General features: G+C 36.3%; 1 protein-coding gene across 5 annotated transcripts in view; it reads left to right on the plus strand.

The window, feature by feature from the left end:
* The window catches only part of RGS7 (regulator of G protein signaling 7), a 285010-nt gene that overhangs the window by 240953 nt on the left and 25575 nt on the right, over window positions 1-18482 (plus strand). For all 5 annotated transcript variants that reach the window (XM_062573649.1, XM_062573647.1, XM_062573645.1 and 2 more), the window contains 5 exons: window positions 380-456; window positions 619-700; window positions 15219-15293; window positions 16390-16488; window positions 17235-17296. In XM_062573649.1, coding sequence (XP_062429633.1) covers window positions 380-456; window positions 619-700; window positions 15219-15293; window positions 16390-16488; window positions 17235-17296 — 395 coding nt within the window. The remainder of the gene's footprint in view (window positions 1-379; window positions 457-618; window positions 701-15218; window positions 15294-16389; window positions 16489-17234; window positions 17297-18482) is intronic.

An 18482-nucleotide genomic window follows, 5' to 3' on the forward strand; every position in this document is an offset into this window, starting at 1 on the left:
CTGATGGAAATTGTAATATGTGGATAATTCAGTATGGAATCTATTTCTGTTATCTTTCAGCATTAGTTATTTTTGACAGGAGCATTTCTCTAAATTGATACAAATTGCTCAGCCAGCACCCAGTGCATAAAAATGTTTCAGAAATCCTGTATTCTGCAAAAAAGGCTTGTATCCACCCTTATCATGAGAATTTCAAAACTGAAATAAGCAGGACATTCAAAACCAGATATACCTAGTATTCCAATCTATATGATGTCAGACAGACACTTTACATCAGATAAGTAAAGGTACATTTACACTAGCACAGATATCATGACTTGTATTGCATCTTTTCTTGCAACTTTCAACCTAACCAACTAAAATTGTAATCTATTTTCAGGAGAGTTTGGCCAGGCTACAGCGAGCGTTTGCTCGGAAATGGGAGTTTATTTTTATGCAAGCTGAAGCACAAGCAAAGTAAGTTCCTTTGAAGAGGAGGCAAAGACAAATGAGGCGTTTAAGTTTTGCTTCTTGTGCAAAGGGAGGAAGGGAGGGAAAGTTGATGGGACTTGCCATCTCTTATGTTTAAAATTACTGTCATTAACAATGTTTCTTTTAAATACATTACAACACTGACAGAGTGGACAAGAAAAGAGACAAGATAGAAAGGAAGATTCTTGACAGTCAGGAGCGAGCCTTCTGGGATGTCCACAGGCCGGTGGTGAGTACGTGTGTGACTGTCCATATGTGAGCATTATGTGTGATAAATGTCAGCAAAATGAAAGCTGTGATAATTTGGGAAGTAAAAGTGGGTGGTTAACCCCCTACTTTGGGGGGGAGATTGGGGCCCATCTCCGTTTTTGGAAGAATCTGTAGTTTATATCATTCTGCTGCTGAAGCCTGCAGGTGTGTGTATGCTCAGTTTTGGGTTTTGAGTGAACAGATTTGTTGTGGCTGACTTTTCAAATCAGAAGAATACCTGTCTTTATTGCCAGCTCACATGTTTCCCAACATATGAGTCACACAACCAAAATTATCAGCATAGCTAAAAATATTTTTAAATAGATCTGAATATTTTTTACATTTGCTTTTTGCTTGCTAAGCCTTTAAACTTCACTGTGGTCATATTTTCAAGCTTTTTAAATGTACACGAAGGTTATATATTGTTGATTTTGAGCTGTGGGGAGTCTTACACTGACTAAACAAGATTTGTCAGAGTTCTCTGTCAACGTCCATCTGAAATAAAATTAAAAAGAAGAAATAAAGGGTCTTACATAGTCAACTCAGAGTTAAGACTCTGAGAAAGAATGCCAGATGCCACAGGACTGAGCTGAATAATGGCACTGTTTTGCTCTGCTACAGATTTATGTACCTCTACAGCTATAGCTATCTATTTTCCTTATATAGAATTAAGTTTTCATTTTTTGTGTACTGAGGGTGGCATGAGTACCAGTGAAATAAAATATGAACCATAACTTCTATTGACACATAAGGACATTGAGAAAAAATATTTAATTAAAGCATACTCATTTTTATTGCTGGTTCATAGATGACTGAAATTATAACAACATTTTTCCTAATACATTTCCAGTAATTGTTTCCGAGAGGAAAGTTAGGTTGATAATATCTGTAGAAAGACAAATGTAGTGAAGAAAAACAATAAACTTGGGCAGGGTCAAGCTGCATTTGTGAATATGGAATTGGAAGAATGGTAGAAGAAATGTATTTTTAGGTAGGATCTAGAATGTCTAGTAAAGAAAATAATTTAAAGTGAAAGATTCAATTAGCAGACATTAGGTACAAGAAGACTCAAAAATTATTGTCTAGTCACTGACATAAAATAAGGAAGAAGGACAGAAAAGAATCTGTCATTTGATGTTCATGGGAGCTACAAATAGAATAGATACGGAATGTTTCTGGGAATTGAAGAAATTTGAAGGCTCAGACAGCTTTTGTCCTAGTTGCAGAAATGGACCTGAATGTTTTGAATCTGGTAGTGAGACACTATTTCCAGGTTTGGAAGAGAAGATGAGTTGAAGTTTCGAGTTAAGGTATAGGCAGAAAATAAGGAGGGAATTAAAGGGTCCAGCACAAGAGGAAATTAAATCTGATTAAAAGCTTTGTCTGAGCTGTCATTAAATGTGCCTGGCCCAGCAGATGTTTTTAATCTGGCTGTAGACAGACCTAGGAAATATCAGAGGCAAAAGACTTTGGCGTGGAGTCAGTAATCCAGGCTCCTGACTTTAAGAGATATGATTAGAAGAAAGGAGAGGGAAACAATGATATTTTGGTGAAACAGCTGTTCTTACTAGTTAGTGAAATACTAATTTTGAAAACAGATATGATTTTACAGTCAGAGGAAGAGCCAGAAGCTTATTTTAAAACAAAGAGAAAAAAAGAGGAACGCACTGAGAAGAGGAAGGTGATCTAATAACCATTTTAATGGCTTTTTCAAACAAAGAAAAAAAAAAGGCCCACCAAAAACTCACAGCAATGTTTCTGCAAGTCTGGAGAGAAGAATTTGGAACACTAGCTGAGAATTGGATAAGAATATGGAGTTGTTATTTTTATTTATTAATTTTTGGCTTTTCGTAAAATTTCAGACACTAGGGGCAGAGGCAGTGAAAATTTTTTACTCAAAATCTACCCCGAATTCAATTTTTAAACTGCAAATGGATTTGGAGAAGCAAGTGTTTTATCCTAGCTCTTTTCTTTGGGCAAGTAAAGAAATATTACTCAGGGCTTTTTGCAGGTTTCCTGATCCCTGGTTGCTTTATTTCTCACCTAGCCACAGTGCTAGTACAGAAGCTGTGCTCATGGAATATAATCTATGAATATTAAGTCTATATTTGATTTCAGAAAGAGATACTTGAAGATGCTGAAAGTGATAGAGGAGGAAAGCAAGGAGTTCATCCAGTGAAGCGGTATGCTATAGGAATGAGGGTCATGAAAAAAGAATGATGGTATGACAGTGAAACCAGGAGAGTGGAAGCCCATGAGTCTGGCATCAGAAATGTCACTGTGACAGATAAGTTTAAAATCAAGAAAATGAGCCAGGGCTTGATGTGTGTCAAGAGCATATGACTCAAACACACCTATATTTCATAGTTGCTAAGTCAATGTCTACCCTACAGGTAGTTACAGAACCCCCTACAAGACTTACACTATTCTCTGAGGGACAGAAAGATGTCTGAAAGTCATCATGGCTGTTATTTTTGATCAGATGGCTGGCTAGCGCACAAAACTTTTTCCAAGGTTTTCAGACTGAGATGATGTTTGGAGATGAACCAGGGAAAGTGGATTTGTGGAGGATTTTTTTCAAATAGGGTCACCTGTGCTTGAATTTTCTACTGAGGAAATTAAGAGAATAGCTTTGCTATCTCGATATCCAGTTTCCATAACTTTACTTCCAATAAAGTGTTTATTTTATTATAATTTCACTATGTATTCAAAATTTTTAGTATGATGTGGAGGATGATCTCTGTCATTTCTGTAAGCTCAAGTTGATGCTTTATGCAGAAAGGCGTTAGCTTGCAGTTAAAAAGAACATGGTTGGCTGCCAGCTCTAGATACGGACTGCAGCATTTGGAGACATATCTGAATTAGTTTTATTCATACTAGTTCAGATATCAATCACAGTAAAGCCATGGAGACAAGTCAGGGAGATCCTAAGCAGCAGACTTAGAGCGAAGCCTGTGCCATTACTTCCACAGTATAACCAGTACCTAAAATAGGTCTGAGATGTATTTGCATGTAGAGATATGTTTCTTTTTCACGATGGCAGAATAAAGATATCTCAAAAGCCTTCCTTTTCTTTCCATCTGCCCAGAAAGAGTGTAAATTCTATAATTTTGTAACTTCTAAAAATAACAGACTACAGAATAGAGCAAAAATTGGTTAGGAGGATTAGAGCTTTAGTCAACAAGCAGTAACAAATCAAGCTAAATCAGGGAAGTCAGTTCCTTCCAGGCAAAAGAAATTAAGAAACTGTTCTTGTCTTAAAATAAATGTTAAACTCCTGATTAAAGACTTTATAAAAAACCTCATAGCTTTTTTTCTGAATTATTATGTCAGTTTAAAATCCATAATCTTACAATTGTTATAACAGCACAAACAGATACTAAAACAGTAAATCTCCCGAAATGTTCTCAAATCTACATCAAATACAGCAGCAGCATTGTATCTTTATGGCTTGCTGCAAAATTAACTCTTTTAGGTAACGAGCAAGGCCAGCTGATATATTACTGTTACAAACTATTAAATGGATTCACTTTTCTTCTTGATTTAGACATTAATGTAATTCAAATCAAATGCAAAATAAAGGCCTGTTGGCTAGTTGTTGAAATTCAAATTAATTCAGAAGATAATGGGGAAAGTATCCTTTTCTCCTGAAATTCATCTGTATACATTTCAACTAAAACTGATCTCTGTCTCTAAAACAAAACACAGTGATTGTGTGATTTTATGCAGAAAGGCAGCTTTGCTGGGGTGTCTATAGCTGGTAGCGGCAACAGCAGTGTAAAGTGTGCAAGTGCAAGTGTGGCTTTAAAATTAATTCACCGATGATGTAAAATTCAGAAATATATGATTTCTGGGTTCAAGGTTTCATGCTGTTTTTTCCTGGTAGCAAGTTAGTAAAATGTAATCTTTTCATTTTTTTAAATCTTGTCACACATCTCAGATCTTCAGCTTTTCTCTCTGTTTAATTTTTTATAGGATTCTACCTCTATTAATCTAACAGTTCCTGTTTATATTTTTAAATTATACTCTTTGTGGTCTGAACATGACCCTCAGCCTCTGAGCCAGTATGTAAAATTGGCAGGAGTCTAGAGTCAGGCAGGAGGTACTTGTGGTTATTTGCTACGGGTTTTCTTTTCTTGCTCTTAGATGCTTTTATTTATTTTTAATGATTTTTCCATCCTGTCCTTCAAGAGCAGCCTCAAAGACTTGGCAAAAAGATGAATTAAATTTGGCTAAGGTGGAGCAATCCTTCATTTCACACTTCACACGCTACAAATCCTAGACTCTTCTGGGCCAATTACTTGTTTAGCCACAGAACACATCTGTCTGCTATATCATAATATTTTTGAAGCTATTAAACATCTCCAAGAAACAAATATGAATCCTACCATCCAACTTCTTCAGTGATATATCCGCATGCAGTTTCCAAGTTTTCTTTTGCACCTGTTTCGTAATACCTCCTTACCCGAGAGTTACCTCTGCAGTGCACAGGGAATGCAGCCAATGCGGCTGTTGGCAGTCTCAGCTAACGGGACTGCTGCTAATGCAGCAAAGCCTTGTGCAACGGGTCCTTTTCAGAAAAATGGCTTAGCGTTTCTGATCCATACTTGCATCTGTTTGAGACAGATATTTATAAACCTTATGGTTAGCCTGCTAAGTAAGGCCTTTAAGGAAGAATTTGTACTTACATTATTTAGCATGGTAATGCACTATGATGCTTGAGTAAGAGTGGGATGGATGGGGAAGGAGAAAACTGTCTCCTTTTTCCCCAACAGTGCAACAAACTCAAGTGAAAGTGGAGGATTATGAAGAAGTCAGAAACTGTGAAATGGCTAGCTGATAAGAGGATAGAAGGACACTGAAAAATGAGATTAAGTTCTTGGTTTTTATTAAGAACCAATTCAAGTCACAAATAAATAAAGAAGTAAAGATAAGAAACAAGGAATTTCTAGAATAATTACAATGCTTATACACTGAATTTTGTTTCTGTGTGAGTGAAGTTTTCTGCTTTAATCCAAAGCATTCTGTCAGGGATTTTCTCATAAGTCAGGAGGCAGACAATTAACTTCTAAATGTCACCTATACTCCCCTTCATCATTTTCAGAAAGATATGATCAGACCTTCCTTTTGTTAAAAGTTATCTTTCAAGTGAAAACCTATGGAATGGCCGGTATGGAAACCCATGGTCTGTATGGAATCAGTAAAACTGCAGTGTCTGCCTTTGGGGGCCGTGAAAAAAACTGAGGAGGTAATAATGACTATGACTGTTTAGCATAAAGGCAGCAAACCAGATAAATTTAACAGGCTTCCTTATGTACCACTGTTGTAAATACTGGAATTTTCACCACAAAAATCATATTAATACAGCCTTAATTAAAATTAATACTACTCAATCACAATTTTTCAATCACTGCTCATTTCTGGTTCTGAAAACGAGTCACTACCACTAAAATGATCAATTTTAAATTGAGAATAATTAGAAAGCAAGTTATCTTTCAAAAAGAATTTAGTCTGTCACTTCACTGCCGATGCAGTAGTATATTCTTCAGTGCTGCTTCTAGTTTTACAAGATAAATTTATATACTTTTTAAAAACTTAATTTTTACATCCTTGTCATATGAATTATATATATGTACTATTCTCTGACATATGAACCAGTCAAAATAAAAAATTCAAAAACAATATGATAAATGCCCATTCTCTTGAGGTGAAAGTCCAGCTTTCACCTTAAGAGAATGAAAGACTATCTGTCTTTAACCAGCAAGGAATCCATGCTAAGATTTAGGGTGCTCTATCTCACATGCATTAATTCTATGATTTAATTAATTAATATTAAATTTCTTGAAAATATCTATGTAGTTTTACTTTCTCTTACTGTTCAAAGTAGATTCTTATTTTGCACAGCCACTTAAATTCCATGTCTGTCTGATACTACTCAGGGAAAAGATATGGGCTCTACTATGAAAAGAGTATAAATACTAAGCAAGTACAGCTTAGATTCCTCGTTTTGGAAAGAAGGGGAAAAACTCTGAAGTATTAAGTGATCCTAAGTTCCCTGCTAAGTGATACTCTTCTTTAAGAGACTTCAGTGATTGTAACTGTACTGCAAACATAACTGAAGTTTGATAAAACTAGTTGATCAAATGTCTGTCCTGCAACTGATGGTCTTTGAATTTCATTTTTCTTGTCCAAACAAGAGAAACAACTTGTAAACTTGTAGCTGAACTTCTATCCATTGATTGTACTACTTGCCATATTTTGTTTAAGTCTAAACTGCAGAGCAATAGGGGACCTTACCACAATTTTAATAGTAGCCAGAGATCTTCAAAGAAGTTCTTGACCAAAGTATATGTTGATTTTAAATAATTGGCTCAAATGGTAAGCAGTCTCTCCTTCAGGAGGGGCTGTCTGCAGTGGATTTAATGTACACTTAAATCCTTATGCCTTCATCTGTAGTTTATCAAGAATTCATTATTTTGCAACAGTATAGTTGAAGTGGATGATACAATCAGGTTTATTGCTCATTCATTTCAATTTAATAAATAAGTCTGGAACTATATATTATTTATCTCTGTTCTTTAATGACTCAAAATGAAATTAGCTAATGAAGACATGTATTAAGCATTTAAATTCATTTTATGCTGCCTGCATAATTTTCTACTAAAACCAACAGGAGAGAACACTTAATCCTAACAAAGCTTTTATTAATTCTTGCCAAGATGATCCCTTCCTTTGTAGCAATCAGTTCACTAAGATCTGACATTGAATATTCCTGAGCCTAAAGTAGAAGTTCAATAAATGGATAAGACTTGTACTTACATTATTAAAAGCAGGTTGTACATCTTTATCAGCTGATGTAGACAAGTAATAATAATTAAGCTGTGTAAGGCTAATTTGTTTCAATAACGTTACTTGACTGTAGATCATTATTTTCAGGGCTATTTGCAGCATCTTGTCAGAATTATCACATGTTTTAACAACGGATCCATATTAGAGAATATAAGCAAATTTGAGGCTAGTCTGTGCAAGTCCATTTCCAAATCTTATTTACTAACTTCGGTGTTACACTGAATCCACACAGTGTAATGATTTACTCTATCTGTTGTTCCATAAAGATTCTATTTAGCAGTATAATACATCTCATTTAAGATAAACAATGAAAAGACTGAAGAAACTAGGGAAAATACCTAGTGCTTTAATAAATCAAGCAGGTTTCAATATTTTTTTCCTGATTATATACCAAATTTACAAGGCATAAAACTTGAGGCATATGGGAATGAAATCTGAAACATCCTGCCAAAGAAATTTATATCTGAGAATAATCTTGAGATTTGCTTCCTAATCAACTATGATTAATAGATATTAATTGGAAAGTATAGCTGCACTTCCCAGATGAGCTAATTTATAACAGAAGAGCAAGTCCATAGGAAAAACTAGAAAAATTATGAGCTGATTTTAGAGAAGTTTGGTCTGGAGTTCTAGGGAGATAAAAGAATTTGATAGTATCTGTATGTATAGTAATCATCAGACTTACTGCAATCTTTATATAAAGTTACCATGACCATTTTGGACTGTCATCTAGCCATCAAAATTTATCTTTCTGTGTCTGCCTTGTGATAAAGCTATAATGCAGGTGGTACTTCCATAAAATCAAACGTTTGGAGTTTGTAATTTTTGGATGATACTAGCTTTGTGATTGATAGGAGGAGAGATGCATTTTTTTTTCTTTAGAAAGAGTCCATCACTTGTATCCTAATAATTAAGCTCACCATAAAGTTGTTCCTATTTCTTCAATCATGTATGCTAATTTATTGCGGATCTTGGGACTAGAGGTGTTGTCAACAGAAGTCCCAACACTTACACACTTTGGTTTCTCAAAGTTTTCTTTGAAGAACTACTGAGCCATATGGGAATTGTAATTAAACCATAGTGTTTTGGGGAGGCTTAGAAGGTCTCTAAGTGTGCTTCAAATTAGGTACACCTAGTTAATTGCTAATTAAGCCAATGATGAAGTGCTTTAGTTCTATGTAACAGTATATTTTTCTAGCCCAAAGAAAGTGATTCTCTTTGGCTTTATGTTTCTGTAGCCCAGTTCGTGTAATCAGGGTTTAGCTCTACTTTCTTCAATGCTCTAATAGAGGCCAACAGAAGCTATAGCAGTTCCTACGTGTCTGCAGGTTCTGGCAACTGTGGCTGCTGGATTTTTTTCATCAGTTAATTAAGGGTAATTGATAGAATGGTTATAGAGGGAGCTAGGCTTCAAAAAACCTCCGGGGCCTATCATATAAGCACTAGGAAAACAATGCTCTGAAACTTTTTTTGAAGGTTAGAAATGTGCATCTCTGCTTTGACTGGACCCTACAATAACAGCCAGACTTTCCAAATCCTGTTAAAAAGTTGGCCATTTGTGTTCAGCACACTTGTAATATTTCTCTGAGACTTTCTTTTACACCAGCAAAGTAATTAAGGCTGCAGCTCGTTCAAAGCAAAGCCTTTTTACTTTTTGACCTCAAAATGCATAACATACAGTAAGATGAGGTAAAAAAACAAAATATCCAAGTAATCTATACCTAAACCTCAACCTTTCCTTAAAAGCCTTGGCAGGTACTACACACTCCAGTAACTTCCATCTGTGAAAAATGAAAGATTACTGCATTGCAGGAGAATATAGTCTGTGTTTTCCTCTGTGAGAGACTCAGTCCTAGCCATTACTGATAACTCATTCAATATAGGATTTTAATATCTCCTTTGAAGCTAGACATTGTCTGAGAAAAATAAACTTTCCCACAGAGCCAGTCAAGCTGCATATTCCTCCAACTAATAAATTCTTTGGTTTTTTTAGCTGAGCACGACTGGCATTTTATTCTTTGCCTCATTTCTTGTTTTATAATCTTTAATCCTCTTCTTCTACTTTGATGTTTAACTATGCACAGTATACACAAGTATACTGGAATATAAAAACTACAGATAAAATCAGCACTGGTATCCTGCTTATCATTCACCTAGAAGTGCGTAATATGAATACTTACTGCTCAGGGTTAGAAGACTCCCTTTCTTGCAAAATGACAGAAACAGCAAAAAAATATATGGAATATATGGAAAAGGCAAAATAGATTGATACAGGAGGCAACACTAATATCTGATGCTCAGGAAATTTCAGGTTTTAAACTTAATATATTTTTGATAGTCTGTTGTTACAGAAAATGTAGAAGATAACTTTCAGTCTGTGCTTTCTCTTTTACGTTTATGTGTTTGACTTGTTCTATCTCTTTTTACCTATATCCAGTTGGAAACCATGGCAGACTTCAGTCTGCCATGTATCTGGGTACATTATTTAAACTTGTAGTGTTTAAATATGGAATAGATGTGATGAGCTCACTCAGCCTGGAGATCTTGAAATTAAATATTTTGCAGCTAATCTTAGCAAATTATCCCATGCCTGTAAAACAAATATAACAAATCTATTTCAAAGTGAACTGACATTGAAATATTTGACAAGTCCTTGTGCAAGGAAGGCGAATCAATCTGTCTAAATATTTACTGCTTTAATACATCTTAAATGTATGAGTGTGCATATTGAAATGAGGTGATTCTTTTAAATATCGTCTATGTCTTTTTAGCTAATGAAGCTATGAAATTTAATTTTCCTTAAGTCATCATTAGGTTTGTCTTTATGGGATGAAAATACATCGTAGAATGTTTTTTGAATTTCAGTGACTGCAACATGAGAAGGTCATAGGCTAGAATCATACCAAATTTGGGCTGAGAGGGATTTATGGAAGTCATCTACTGTTGCCTCCTCCTCAGAGCAGTGCTAAGTTGAATCAGATTGCCCAGGGCCTTGCCTAATCATCTTCTGAAAATCACCAAGGATGGAGATTGCACAGCCTCTCTGGGCACTTATTCCAGTGTTTTTCTACCCTTGTTGTGAAGAATACTTCCTGTGTATCCGACTGGCATAACTCTTAGTGCAGTTTCTGACTGTTGTCTCTTGTGTATCTCCAAGATAAGTTGGGCTCTGTAACCCCCCGTTGGACAGTGGAAGAGAACAGTTACCCCTCACTTTTGCACGTTGGGAGGACGCAGTTCCTTCAGTCTTTCTTTGAATGTCGCATGGTCCAGCCTCCTAGTTATCTTACTGTTAATCCCCTGGACTTTTATTTTTTTAATATGTTCCTTGTTTTGATTGAAGGGCCTAGAACTGCTCTCAGCATTTCAGAGGCAGCCTCATGATGCTGCGTAGAGAGAAATAGCCACTTCCTTTGCTTGCTGGCTACACTATTAATAAGGCAGCTCGGTTTGTGGTTATTCTTTATTGCTGCAAGGACGTACTGCTGACTCACGTTCAGCTTCTTGTGCCTCAGATCATTTGCTACAGAGTAGTGAACTAGCCGTTCAGCACCCACCCTGTTTCCATGCATGAGATTATTCGCTCCAGCATACATGGATTTATTTGTCTGAAATGCAAAAAAAGTTTTGGTTATTCTCAACTGCGTAGATTCACAGTTAAACAGCTGTATCCTTTAAGAAATAAAAAGCCCAGTTGCCTTCAGTATGAAAATTACTTTCTGAAGAGAATTTCACATTTACGAGCATTGCAAGTATGTCTTATCAAAGAGTTTTTTTTTATCTAAAAAGGTATTGGTAGCAGTTGCTTTTGGCTATGTTGACAGGCAATAAAAACACTGTGCATATAGCAAACAGGGAAGATGCAAAACATTTTGTTTATACAGGACCCTTGGAATGTGTAATGATGTGTAGACATCAGTAGTGAACAGACTTTAAATATTAGCAGTTTTGCACTACATGGATAGAAAACTACCATGGCTAAAGCATCACATTTCCCATTTGATGTACACAACAAAGATTTCCAGTTTCTACAGGTGTCAAAAATTAATTCACTGTTAGTGCTAGTATAAGAGCTTAGTTAATTAATTCACTGTTGCTACTGTTATCAGGGAAAGATTATGAATATCAAGTGCATTTCTTTTAACTAAACATACCCCCAGGTGGTTGTTGTTGTCAAATGTTGACTCCAGTCAGACTGAAGCATGCAAGTCCCAAGAACTGCAGGATCTAAATCTGCCGCTTTACCAACAGGCAGAGGTGAAGCAGAGGGGGCTGCATCCTTCAGCTGTGTTTCTTGGTGGACTCCTGTTACATGGTTTCCTAATGAACATCAACAGAAAGTAGTACTATTAGGAATTCATGTTTACAGGATTCGGTAACTGAAGAAGAGATTAAGAAAAATCTCATATATGTAGTAAAAACTTATTTGATATTATTTAGTTGCACCCATTTATCTAAACACTGAATTTGTCATCACTGGAGTGACAGGTTCTCTGTGGTAAATTAATACAATGGCACTTACTCTTTGAGATATGAGAATGTTAACTGATAGATGAAAAAAAGCTAGATTTCCTTTGTATATATGACAGCATTTCAGCAAGCTTATTTCAGAACAGAAGAAGGCCAAATTCTACTTTGGTTATGGTATTTCTGTATGATAATTTCAAGAAGGTCACTAGACTTTCCCTGGGAGACAGAACTGTTTTCATACACATTATTAGTCCTAAAAGAAATAATCATTCTGTTTACTCACATAGAGAAGGTTTCATATCTTCCAGGAAATTTATTTGAAAACTATTTACAGTATTACTATGCAAATTATATACTACACACTAAATGGAAATCTTGCAGCAGAGCGCTATGACAGGCGTCTCACTATTTGAACCATGGTAGTCCGGTTAAAAAAGCAACACAAAAAGAAAACACAGCTGGATATAATTGTATCCAAATACATACTTATTATGTTAATGGGGGCATGTGAATAAAATGCAGTGTTGTCCAGCGAAGGTTTTCCCACAAAGACTCTGAATAATTTTAGCAAAATGTTCCAATAATGCAAGCTTTTGTTTTCATTTTAATTAAAAAGATGTTTGATATTTATTCCTAAATAATAACAGATGAAATATGGCATCACCAAAGAAACAATAAATCTCATATAGCATTCAGTATCGTCTTAATAAATTTTCTTTGGTTGAGAAGCCAGCCTGAATTATCACCCCAATCCCGTTAGGTACTTCCAGTGATACAATTTCAGTCAGATTAGGAGAACAGTATTGTATATGCTAGCGATCTACGTCCTTAACTGCTACTTTTACCGCAGGTTGTTCTTTAGGTGTCGACCCTTTTGTCCTGAATCTTCCTGACCTGTCCCTGCGTGTACCTGCCTGCCCTTGCTCTCCCATCGCCTCCCAAGCAGCTGCCCCCGGGGCCAGCGGCTGCCTTGCCTGCCTCTGCTGGCGCCCCTGCTGAAGCTGGCCAGCCTCCTTGTAGGTCAATCGAGCGCTGGTGGACTTGAAATCTTTCAGAATAAGAGGCTTTGGAAGAGTTTTCTACCCTTTTTTCCACCCCCCTAGGACATGCTTTTAACAAACTATAACTGAAAACCAAAAAACAGTTTGTGCCTTGTATAAGTGTGGCTACTGTTTGAATTGCTGCATTCAAAAGCTGTAGATATTATTAAAAACTCTTGCCTTCTTCTCTGCCGGCTTCTGGCATAATCCTAAAATAGATGCATTGTTTTCTTTTTAACTTTATATCTCAATATACTGCCCTGTGAAATTGCTTTCTGCCTTTAAATTGACTGTCATGCAGAGTTTCATATTTTTCAATCCACCTTTTTCTTTGAGAGTTGAAAGATATTCTGAGTTAGAAGACTATGCCTGTGTTTTCACAGGCACAACTGTGCCTTTGCAAATCTAGTTCAATAGACAGGTAAGATGCAGTCTCAAGGATATTTTCTCAGAGCTTATTTTTATTTTTGGTAAGGAAGGAACAACAGTTTAAGCGTATATTACTGTATTATTTTAAAACAAAAGCTTATTTATAAATGTAAAGAACATAGTTGCTAAAAGTGATGTATTATTTATCTTTTTTGGGGGATCATTGGCCTGTTTAATGAAATATGTTAGTTTCTTGACTCTGCCTGTCTAGGAAGGGTTTAAAATTTTTGTCTGTGAAGATATACAGCCACAGATACCAAGGGGACGGGGACAAACTCTTGACAGGACAAGAGGCAGTGGGCAGAAACTGAAGCACAGGAAGTTCCACCTGACCGTGAGGGGGAATTTCTCCCCTGTGAGAGTGACGGAGCACTGGACCAGGTTGCCCAGAGAGGTTGTGGAGTCTCCTTCTCTGGAGATCTTCAAGGCCCGCCTGGATGCAGCCCTGTCTAACATGCTCTAGGTGACCCCGCTGAGCAGGGGATTGGACTAGATGATCTGAAGAGGTCTCTTCCAACCTTACTGATTCTATGATTCTATGATTTTTGCGTTTCATTGAGGAGACATGGCTTGCATTATTAGCATGGTAATCCATCCAGTTTGACTGTCTGGCACGTGGTATAGTTACTAAGTGTAGTTGCTCCCACTAAAAAAAAATCTACTCTCACTAAAGATCTACTCCCACAAGAGAGTAGATGTCCTACTTCCACCTCTTAGTGGGAAATCTACTCCCACTAAAATCAATTGGTAAAACTCACCTGAGAGCATGATACTTACTTACACTTAGTTGCTTCCAGCAATTGGTAAAGAACATTTTTCTACACAGAATTCATATTACAGAGAGGTGTGAGAATTAGAAGAAACTAGGAGATTTGTGTTTTTTGGGAAGCTACAGGACTGTGAGAATGAATCTTAGAAGGCCAAATAGGATGTTTTGGAGAGTCGTTCTGTTCAGATAGCCAATCTTCTGTTAGGCTGTTGAAGCCTATTTTTCTTCTCTGAAGAAACAAATCCCATTTTGCCATTTTATTTTCCTCATTTTTTAAAAAAAGATCATTTTTAAGAAAATGATCCAGAAGCAGGGACTCCTGAAGGGAGCCTGGGGTTCACAGCTGAAGTGAGCATTGCACAGTTCTATTTATTTTGTCTCATTAGGTCACCCATGCTTCTTAAAAACCAAGGCAGAAACACATGACTTGTTATCTACAGAGTTTTATTTCAGATTCATGATAGTAGGCACTCTAAGCATGTGGGTTTCAGTGACTCACCCCCAAATTCCCAAATACTACTGATAACAATTTAACTGAATCTAGCACCACTGTGTGCTGCAAAAGGACTCTTACAGTAAGTGTTTGCATATTTTCTGCTTCTCTATACATTGCTCTTAGCAATATAGCATAAAGATATACAGTAAAACATGTCATAAAAGCCATCATGGGGTCCAGCAAAACAGGTTGATTAGCAAATGAATCTCTTACAGTAAGCCACACAAAGTGGTACTTGCAGTGCTTCCTTAGATGCTACGTTATTTAGGATTTAGCATATCTTCTCTAGGAAGGAACTATTGCAGAAGGACATCAAGTTACTATATGCCTCTGGTTAATCTGTTTTCTTATGCTTACAAATTGAAGAGGAGTATCTCAAAGACAATAGCATGGAGTTCATTCTCAGATTTTGTCCTTGTACTTTCTTTTCTTTTTCTTTTAATAGCCTGGATGTGTAAACACTACTGAAGTGGATATAAAAAAGTCTTCAAGAATGAGAAATCCACATAAAACGAGAAAGGTAACTACTGCTATTATACAAAAAGCAGGAGGTGGGGGTAATTAACAGTGTGAAGTTCCATAGTTTCTTAAAATAATTTGTTCTTTCACGACAATGAACAGAGATGTGAACATATTTTGGTATTTTATAAGCTCTTAAATGACTTAGTATTAACAGATTTGCTAATAATAATAAAGTGCTATCACATAAGAAAGACTTTGGAGAAATACACAGAGATTATGAAAATGTAGCCCATTTTGTATACCTTATGCATGTTGTTCATTAGATTGAATAAAGCATATTAAAATGTTTCTATCAGTAGTTAAGGAAAATAATGAAAAATGCTCTGTAGTCTATGATAGCAGAACTTCTTGTGCTATCTTGAATGAAAAGGATATCTCTAGTTTACAGATATCTCCCAAATGGTTGATGAAAAACTGTAGAGGAAATAGGCTTCATCTAAATTAGGATCCAGGCATGAACTGTGTAGGTTCTCTAAGGATATATAAATACACTGGACCAACACTTTCTATCAAATCCTCTATATCATAATAATGTAGAGTGAGTCCAACTTTAAAGTACTCCCTTTGATGTATATTCTAGTGTCAATCCATGGAAAAATCTGTTTTAAAAAGGAAACTGGATTTATAGAAAGCTTTAGCGTAGCTTATTTACGGTAGTGAAAGCTCCAGATAATAGTAATTTACCAAGCACTAATCACAAATTTGGGAGTCATCCAAATACTCCATTGTGATAGTGTGCTGTAAGGGTGCTATTTCTTCCTTTCCTACCAGCCGTTTCCTCTTCCTATGGCGGTTGCCTTTCAGTCAACCCCCATATCACTATGCTGTTAATATAAGCATGGACTGAAAGTAGATCCTGTGTTCTGTGGCATTATGAAACTGCCCTTTTGAGAGTAGTTATTTTACACCATGGTATAGAAGCATAATTTTATCTGAGTGCATGGTTTATTTACAGTTCCTTTAGAAACAGATGATATTGGCCAACTTCTAGAGTACGATGTATAAAACCTGTGTAATTACTATCGGTATGTACGGAAAGAAATTGTCTGAAAGCAGTTTTTCTCCCTTTTTTCTTTTCTTTTTTTTTCGCATAGTCTGTCTATGGCTTACAAAATGACATTCGAAGTCACAGCCCTACTCACACACCAGTACCAGAGACTAAGCCACCCACAGAAGATGAACTGCACCAAGAGGTTTGAAAAAAAACCCTATAAGCTTACACTTTTATGTGAACTTTTTAAGAAAGTAGGTATGAAGCCAAAAGACTCAGGGCTGGGGAGTGTCTTCAGAACAGATCTGTTAAATGTTTGGTGAATCTTTTCCTCATTTCAGGATGTATAGATTTAGGTATGTAACTTCTGTTAAAATTAATGAGACAAACACTGACACTTTTTGTATCTTGAATTAAACAGTTAATGGCTTTAGGAACAGTCTCCTTAGTGGGTTCTTTGTGCAGTTAAGCCCATTAACCCCTTCAGCAGTAGATAGCTCGCTCATCCTTCCTTTCAGCGCTTCACTATGGGGTTTGGAGGCATGGTTACACCACAGCATATGGATGTATGCGTTCACATGTTCATCTAACATAAATACTTCATTGATGTCTCCTGAGGTGTTAGACTTAGGAAGAGGTAAATGTCTGAAGAATTAGCAGCTTTCTTTAAAAATCTGAAAAAAAAATACTAATTGGATTTCTTTTGATGAACCTCCAGGGAAAAGGTTAGATTCACTGCTTTTTTTGTCACTGAAAAATATTTTCTGATTGATGGAAAATTCCATATACTTTAGAATTATAATGCTGAAATGCTCTTGCCACTAAGATGTACTTCTCTTCTGTGCCTTAGGATAAATAAAGGTTAAATTACAGCCCTAATAAAAATATTATGGAAACAGAGTTAAGCAATGAATTACTCATAGCACTCCTTGCTTTCCTTTTGTGCAGATTAAGCACTGGCAGATGCAATTAGACAGACATCGATTAAAAATGTCAAAAGTTGCAGAGAGGTGAGTATATTGTCACATCTTCTGGTTTTCAATTATGCAGATAACTATTGGGAAAATGTCAGTATAAAATAGCTACAAAGGAAGAGAGACAAGGGAGCTCAGGTGTCGCAGAAATAAGGGGTGAGAGTTTACTTTAAGTGTGAGCTATGAGGTTCTTTTATTGATAAGAGAAGGTCCAGATATTCCTTGATATGTTTGCTAATAAACCCAAGAGTCACAGGGGGAACCTCTAATCAAGTGCTCACGAGTTTCACCTTACATTTGCAGGGGGGGCTAAACAGAAATATGTCTGAAATTACTGTTTTGGTATTTCAAAGGAGCAATAATACTGACAGAGCAAGGGAAGTGATTAGGAGAACTGGCTAGGAGAACTGGCTGGTGGCTCTGCACTTGAACAGGGAGTGCTTCTGAGCTTAATTTGGGGTCAGGGGATGTAACACTGTTAGGACTCGGTCTCTAAATAGTACTAAAATATATAAGGAAGGGACTAGATATTAAACAAAACACTATTTAGGAAGACTTAAGCACAACTTACGAAAGGAAGAGAAAAGGATTGCTATATCTTACAGATGAAGAAGCAGAGAGGTAAACTGCAGAAGGTTAAGCTGCATAAGAGCCAGTAAAGGAAAAGAAACTAAATACGAACCGTTCATCCTCTCATATGTGTATATGCCTGTGTGTATGCTTAGGTATGTGTATGTGTGCACTCACACACAGAGAGCACATATGAATACATATTTATAAAGAGAACAGGTTAAGAATTTGTGTTTGCTGTAAAGTAAGGATGGAATACAAACGAAATATAACTAGGGACCAAAAGATGAGTATGTATCCTCACTTCTCAATAGAGTTTATGGTGTTGATGATGAGGCAACAAGAGAGATGGAAACTGAGAGTAAGAATATGGGAGAACACAAGCAAATTTTTAAGTGTGATCAAGTTAATCAGATTACTGAACACTGAAGACTTTGGGGAAAACTGATGTGGTTTTGAGTAGGGCCATTCGATTGGGGAAAAATAAAAATATTAACTGTATTTAAAAGGGGAAACATATAGACCCTACATACACAGGGCCAATGAATGTGACTTAAATAGCAAGCAGAGTTTTAGAACAGATTTTAAAGGAAATAATCATTAAAACCATAGGGATTTAAAACATGTTCCTTTATAAAAGCAAATGAGCATG

Source organism: Rhea pennata, chromosome 3, assembly GCF_028389875.1.
Source record: "Rhea pennata isolate bPtePen1 chromosome 3, bPtePen1.pri, whole genome shotgun sequence".
NCBI classification, from domain to species: Eukaryota; Metazoa; Chordata; class Aves; order Rheiformes; family Rheidae; genus Rhea; species Rhea pennata.